Source organism: Arachis ipaensis, chromosome B03 (genome assembly GCF_000816755.2).
Source record: "Arachis ipaensis cultivar K30076 chromosome B03, Araip1.1, whole genome shotgun sequence".
Classification (NCBI taxonomy): domain Eukaryota; kingdom Viridiplantae; phylum Streptophyta; class Magnoliopsida; order Fabales; family Fabaceae; genus Arachis; species Arachis ipaensis.
Window position 1 is genome coordinate 11,393,998 of NC_029787.2, and position 7,963 is coordinate 11,401,960.

The window sequence follows — 7,963 nt, forward strand, 5'->3', positions numbered from 1 at the left end:
GGGGTTCTAGATCTGCAATTGTGGTTGCAAGGCCTGATAACAGTTCCGATACAAATGGCTCATTTTCCCCAACCTGAAATAGCAATTTTGGATTGGCACATTTATTGATTTTTGGAGAAATGCCAAGTTCTACGTTATTACTACTTTTGGAAGCTCTTTTCAGAAACTACATTGTGTTACGAAGTATTCACTATAGAGCAAAAACATGAGAAACGAGCAATTAGAAGCCCTGATACCTGGGTGATCACAAATTTACGCTTGCACTTCTGGACAATTTTCAGGAATGTATCACAGGCCATATCCTGAATAAAAAACATAGAAAAGACAATTATCAAATACTGATTATTGCCCACCGAAAATATATGCAACTTCAAACAATATTCCCTTCGAGTTCACAGAAAAAATACCAGCAATGCTGGCCAAAGCAAGTACAGGGTACACATAGAAACACTACAACCATAAGGTGGGTTGGTTGTGTCTACATACCCCCACATATATTATTATAATGAAGGGTGGAGAGAGAGAGAGAGAGAGAGAGAGAGAGAGAGAGATTTATAAATAGAACAGAAATACCAAAACAAATAATTCGACATTCATTGCTAAGTAGTTCTGTAATTTCATAATTAATGTTTATACATCTCCCAATAATATTGAAAATAATACACTGGTAATAATTGCAGTGAACTTTCAAAGCAGGAAAAATAACCTGAACTCCAGGATGAGTCTCATGCATAAACTCAAACAATTTATTAACAACAGTTTTAAGGAACTTCCAATGAGCTCTTAGAAATCGTGGATATTGCCCGACAACATACCTGTCGATAAAAGAAACATATTAATACATTATGCAGAAATATTTTGCAAAAACAAAAGCAACAAGGCAAGCAGAAACAATTCTTACATGATATTACTTGCAATAACAGCTTTGTTATCTTTTCCCTTTGTGATTTCACATAGATTCAATAAATCACGAATGACCATAACCAAAAATCTGTTTTCCTGCCAGAAATCCAAAATTTTATTTATAAACGTCAGGGAAAAGCAAAACATTTCATAAAATAATGAAATATAAGAAATAGAAATGCACTCCATATTGATAAATTTAACCAGTTAAAAAAAGGAATCTAATACATACATTAGACCTATATAAATCAAAATGAAACCATGAGAGAAACAGAGATTTGTTAAAAAAAATATAAGGCAATATGTATCTGAAATATTAGATGCCATGGTAAACATTGATCCTTTTTAGATATGACCAAGTAAATAAATATGGTAGTCCTCACTTCTCAGGACTACAACATGGTAAAAGACTTGAAGTTAAAACTACGAGCACTACCAGAATAAGAGAAATTCCTCGACAATAATTATCACTATTCAAAGCACTAACATCGAAGAAAATGGAGCAATGGGGGGGATGACAATTAAGATAAGCCGTTAAGCTAAAGTACCTGTTCCTCCATCATGGAACCAGATATAGATCCTATTGCCCAACACAATGTGTTCAAATTGTTCCACGACCAATCCTCACCACTCAATTGTTTACTTAATTTCCTCAGCATCTGTATATTACACAATATGTTAACGAAACAAGCCATATAAAGGTCAATCAGCAAGACACTGGACGATTTCATAATATCCCTTTTAATGCCATCACTTTAAACCAAAACATGCCCATACCACTATAGTACTGTATTCTATCAGATTTTAGATAATTAATCTTATATTACAAGTAACATTTAACATAAAATTGGAAATCGTGGTTCCCTAAATATAAAGTCAGCTTATCTTGAAACAACATAAATTGGGCAACAATAACTTGAATGATAAGAAACCAAAGAATGATATCATTGTCTTTCCCAGCAAAATGAAAAAGGATGCTTTCCAATTCACATACCTGTTTTTCAGTATCGTCATGGTCAAGATGTGATAAGTAAATAAGAGTCTCCCTCATAATCTGTATAAGCCAAAAATGATGAGTGGAAGTCAGATTTAACAATATATTCTGAAAAGGCCATCAATCAAAAGATAGCATTCAGAGTAAACTAGCTTCAATGCATTTTTCTTCTTTAATATTAGTAGTCCGCTCATAACCTTATATTGAACAAGAACATCATTGTCCTTCAAGGTTTCTCGAACTATATTCCCATTTTCATCTTCAACTATGAGAACTTCTTCAGGCTTTGCCATACGGCATATCATAAGCAATCTCAACTTTGACATGGGGCCAGCATAAAGCTGACGCCGCTGAAGAAGCTGCGAACCATGCCCATCAACCATACCAGGGTGCATTGATGGAACCTGATCATTCCATCACGAATCATCGTCAGCAAATAGTACATTAGGAGCACACAAAAGAAGAAAGACGAGGTATAACATATCAAAGACAGCTAACCATTGACCTTCCCAAAATAACAGCTTTAAAACTGAATGGTTTGAGAAACCCTTTTTTTTTTGGTTGGGGGGGTTAAGATTTAGACTCTATCTTGTGACGTGAAAATATTTTGAAGTTGTTCAAATAAATAAGAATTGGCAAAAGAGGAGATCTAAGAGGAATTGAGTAAAAGGAAAACAAAAAGGACGGTAGACATTGAAACCAATTATGTTCCTTTGCTTTTGCCTTTTGTTTTCTAGATAGAAAAAAGGAAAATGTATTAGATGAGAAGAGAGTAGACAAGAACAGGATTAGATATCTTATTTTTCCCCCATTTAATAACAATTACAACCTTTTACGCATTATCAATCAAAAAACAAATAGGCAAATAAATGATGTACTGTGAACACTAACCTCACAAGAAAATCATATATTCTATAATTTCAACAATCAGAGTCCCAACTACGGAGATAATACCTGAAGTCCCATCAGATTTGCAGAAGCAGCAGGATTATCCAAACTACGGTGAGGCTCAAACAGCTCCGATACCAAGCAATTCCAGTAGTCCAGACAGACCTGTTGTATCAACAAACAAGGAATAATCTGAACTTCAGTATTCAGAACAGAAGGCAGGAACAAATACTTTTGTAGTATGCACATGCAGGCTAACAGACACACTGTTGGTTGTGGTTGAAGAGCATGACTATCAGCAATATCAAGATTAGAGACAACTTTGGATATATGTAGAGAGGGGAAAAAAAACATTTCAAAATCAACAGACCTTAAAGACCTCGGTATCGTCCACATATGAAATGTTGATAAGATACTCTAGGCCCAGCAGTAAAGCAGATATGTTCTCTTGGGTGGTTTCAAGGATGCGAATGTGAACCTGCATAAATACATGGAAACTGTTAAGAGAAACAGTAAACAGAAAAAGCGAGGGGTAGGGAATGAGAAATACAATTAAAAGAAGAGATTTTTTCAACTCCAAAACCCATAACCATTGATCTATAGAGAGCCTGCAAAAATTAGACTTGCCTTGAAGAATGATGTGAAGAACAGTGCCAAATTTTGAATAAATGCCTATGAAAATGAGAAGAAGGGTCAGGAAAACAATTCACAGTCAATTCTTTCGATAAGTAAATCAGGATGTTTGTTCAGAAAATTACAAAGACCCACTTGTTCCTCACTTGAGCCATGTGCATATGCCTCGGGTATATTTGTAGTAAGTGGAAGTATGCCCTACATTGAATAAAAAATTATCCCATAAACAACGAAAACTAGATTATATTAAGCTCAAAATAGAATCAACTGAATAATTGAACACTATACAACTATACACAAAGAAAACAACCAAAACACACCTGCAATTGGACCACAAATATACTATACATCTTCACATACTGCACATCATAGTAATTTCCAAATTGAAGGGATGCTACCTACAAAGATTTAAAAAAAAAATAAATGTTATCATAAAAAATTTCAGGTAAAAATATAAGCATTCATATGATGAAACATACCTCTGTTAAACATTGCAATGTCAAATTCCTATATGCTGTAATTGGGAAAAACTTAAGGAGTGTCTCAAGCTGTGACGTAACAAATATAAAATTATCAGTTTGTGAATTTTCCCATAGAATACCATTAAAGCAGAAAAAAGGGCCTACCAATGTTGATTCAAATATATAACCCAGGGGAATCCAGGATAAGAAGGCATGCAAAGTAGAGAGAGTGGCACGTATGAGCTCAGTCCTCTGCGATGCTGATAACACATATAAGCATAACTCATGTATGAGTTGAAATTCACTGCAAAGAAGAAAGTAGAATAATTAGCAAAAATGTTGCAGAAATATTCAAATAACCAAGCACGAAACAAGCAAAATCATGTATGATGAATTCTGGAATAAAAGGAACCAGGTGATGCTATTAAGTTAAATTGTCAACTAATTACAAGACACAGATAGAAAGTACTAAAACCCCAATGTTTAATTTTTCAAAGATGATTTTGTTTTTCATAAAATCCTACCAATCAACAAACATATCATTTTGTTTCAGTCAACCCAATGCAACCTGCCAGTGAGTAGATGCATCTAGCAATTAACAAATACTGCAGTAACAACTATAGTGTTTTCTCCCAACTAGTCATTTTCAATAATTGGTTGACCTAGCCATTCATATAAGCAGTTATAATAGCTCACTAGTCTTTCAATCAATACACCACTTGCAAAAGAGAACAAAAATATTTTTCAGGGAAAAAAGTTCATCAAAGCAACAGAAATACAGTGAGGCGAGAATAAGATTTCCTCCATCAGAACAAAAATACCAAAAATGCTACAGAAAAACTCCCCTAATAACCTCAAGAATGGCAGTGGCCATGGAGAGCACATTTCCTATGCAAATCAGTACACAAAACACCCTTAAAACACCAATTGGCTTAGGAGCCAAAAGAAACCAAGAACTTTTGATCCCACAACCAACCAACACATCAACAGACTTCAACTGAAAAACTTCACAAAACCCAAGCACTTCTCCCTATCAAACACACTGCAGAATACCAAACATTGCACATCATGATCCTAAGTCCAAAAATCTTTTCTTCTAGCCAACATTTAAACCTTATTTACTTGAAACAGAAATTATGAAACTCCATGAAGGCATCCTATAAATCTATTGCTTCAAAACCAATAACTAAATCTACAGAACTCCAGCTTAATAGAAAGAGAAATGGAAAAGCAACCATCAAAGAAAATTTTCAGATCACATGAAATTTCTGTATAAAAGCGATCAAGAGTTACCTGTTCAATGATTGCTTAAGCTCCTTAATCTTCTGCTGAGTCATCTCTCCTCTTGAAAAATCAAAAACCTCTTCACTCAAAAGCTGAAAAAAAAATTGAATTTAGTACTCGCTGTTAGGACAAAAATAAAAGTTTTAAAAAAATAAGATAAGCTGACTTTCAACACATGATAAACTTACTTTCAATATAGCCATACAATTCTCACAAATTGTTTCACTAGTTTTTGCCGCTGCGACAAGGTCAGGAATAAACTTCTCCCATCTTGTTGGCCAATCGTGCTTCAAAATCTGCATGAGATAAACAGATCATTGTATGGGTTTTAGCTGTGCGCAAATTCATGATTATATAGCAAAGGCCAGGGGAATGAAAATAAGAACTCAACGCAAAGAATGTTCCTGAATCCAGATTTTGGACGAATTGTAAAAGAATTGGCAGCCTTCATCTCAAAAAATAATTAAAAAGAAAACAATCGATTTAAATAATAAAATAGACTTTCAAGTTTCAACAATTAGGTAGCAAGAGAAAAATAATTTGAGAGATGAAAATGAAGAGGTGTGCAACATTAAGAACCTTGAACTCATACAACGTGCACTGGATAATGGGGTTACAAAGCTAACAGAATAACTACTAAAAACAACATTAGGGCATTTGTTACCTGGACTAATATGATATTGAGTTTGTTGACATACAACCTTTCAGTCCGAAATGATGCATCATTGCTAGAAAGCTGTGCAATGAAAGTACAACAATATCAATGATGCAGGGAAACTAGGTATCCGGAAAAAAAGATGATGAATATCAACGTATGTCTGATTAGCTAAATGTTTCTTCTTTCTCCAAATGCAGCTGATACCTGTACAATAACATCAGAGATGAAATTTTTCATTCCGTCTCGCTGCTCGACAGGTAGTGCATTCCATCTATACTTAATTACACCTTCTAGAACCTGTATGTACAAGCCAAAAAAAAAACATGTAGTAAGAAGGCAGCTAAATTGACATTCTGATAACAAGTGGAAAGCTAGTTTGAGACCTAACAAATGTTGTAAACAGAACTATCAGCCACTTGAATGCAGAGGCCAGAACTAAATACCCAAATATCATAAGAACAAAGCACAAGAAGCAAATGAACCATTCTATAGAGTTATCTAAACAATAGCGACCCTTGTCATTTGCTTTGTATTTTTAAATATAGTGCACACTTGTCCACCACTAGTCATAGCATTATGGACTTACGGTCTAACCATAGCATTTTGCAGGAACGGTTTAAGTCCCTAATAAACCATATCCTAAATGAATGACTGAATATATAAATAAGGAATTATCTGGACAACAATATCCTTGTTATTTTCATCGGCTTTATACATGTAATGGTCGGTTGTCCAGCTTATTAATAGCATTATGACCTAAACGAACACATTTTGCAGGAATGAATTAAGTCCCTAAATCCGTAAACCCTAAATGCTATGGCACAGATCATTAACAAAACCAACCTGCAAGGCGAAGAACTTTGTGTTGAGATTTTGAGTGTTCTGCAAAATATGCATTACTTGAAGCCACATATCGGGATTGTTTTGCAAGTCGCGCAAAATCTGATCAGCAGCACTTCTCTGCAAGATTACAATCCGCACGAAAACCTGTTAGTCTTCACAACACCAAAGGGGCAAAATTTCCACACACAATGCCACGTCCTCTTTAAGTGAAACAAGCCCAACGACTAATGCAGCAGCAGCATATTCATCAATACAGCACTCCAACACAACCAACCAATAGACATTGGTAATGTTCCCAATTTTCAATCCCATATAAGTTTAATTAAGTATCAACCATTAGTTAGTTCAAAAGAAAAAAAGAAAAAAACAATACACACCCCAGATTAATCATACTCAATTTGAGTTCTGAAAATATGATTTTTGCAGTCAATAATATTAGCACGGTGTTAAACAGCTTCGCTAAAGCCCCTTCTAATGAAAGACCCAATAAAAAAAGTGGCAACTTCAAGAGAATTTTAAACCCTAAAATATGAAGGGTACATTGCGGCAGTGCAAAGAGAGTCGAAGAAGGAGGAGAATAGTGGAAGCTGACCTCTTCTTTAGATCCGGTGCCATAGAAGGCGGCGACGGTGGCGTCAAGCAAGGGCACATCAATCGGCTGGCTCAAATCTCTGAGCTTCTCGGCGGCCATGGCTGAGAGCTTAGAGAGTGATAAACCCTAGAGAGAGACACACAAGGAGACAAATACAGAGAGCGAATAGAATGTGTAAAAGAGAGAGAGAAGAGAAAGAAGCAAAACCCTAGAAAGAGAAAGAGAGGGAGATTCGAGAGAAAGATTTTAGGGAGAAAGGGAGGGAGAGACACAAACACGCAGACACAACCCTTTTTCCCACTTTTTATTTTAATTTTTATTCGTTTGGAAATAAAAATATATATAGAGTGAGAGAAGGGTAAAAGACAGCTTGAATTTGAAGCAGAGTAAGAGAGAGAAAGAGAGAGCGAAGAAGTGTGTTGTGAAGGGGGAAAAAGCGAAGTGAAGTTGTTAGTGGTGAATGAAGGGTGATTTGATTTGATTTGATTGGATGAGTGCGGGTGTGTGTGTGAGTTTGGCAACTAAGAATGAATAGGAATGGAATGGGTTCAGTCCAACTCGCTGGGACTGACACTTTTTTGGGCCCTATAACTTACATAACTCTAATTCCTTTCATGGGTGGGGCTATTTACTATTTACTAAACCTTATGTACATGGATTTTTGCGAGTCAATTTTAGTAAACCACTTTTACGGTTTATAGTTTACA

The 7,963-nt window shown here is 35.4% G+C and overlaps 1 protein-coding gene across 1 annotated transcript in view; it reads right to left on the reverse strand.

Moving 5' to 3' along the window:
- The window catches only part of LOC107629534 (protein EXPORTIN 1A-like), an 11,810-nt gene extending 4,429 nt beyond the window's left edge, over positions 1-7,381 (reverse strand). Inside the window, 20 exon segments of the mRNA XM_016332351.2 lie at positions 1-73; positions 237-302; positions 707-815; positions 902-999; positions 1,452-1,562; positions 1,898-1,957; positions 2,095-2,301; positions 2,852-2,950; positions 3,156-3,263; positions 3,413-3,457; positions 3,554-3,616; positions 3,739-3,816; positions 3,898-3,966; positions 4,045-4,183; positions 5,173-5,255; positions 5,352-5,459; positions 5,828-5,899; positions 6,026-6,118; positions 6,665-6,781; positions 7,257-7,381. Of these exon segments, the coding sequence (XP_016187837.1) occupies positions 1-73; positions 237-302; positions 707-815; positions 902-999; positions 1,452-1,562; positions 1,898-1,957; positions 2,095-2,301; positions 2,852-2,950; positions 3,156-3,263; positions 3,413-3,457; positions 3,554-3,616; positions 3,739-3,816; positions 3,898-3,966; positions 4,045-4,183; positions 5,173-5,255; positions 5,352-5,459; positions 5,828-5,899; positions 6,026-6,118; positions 6,665-6,781; positions 7,257-7,355 (1,897 nt within the window). The 5' untranslated portion in view covers positions 7,356-7,381.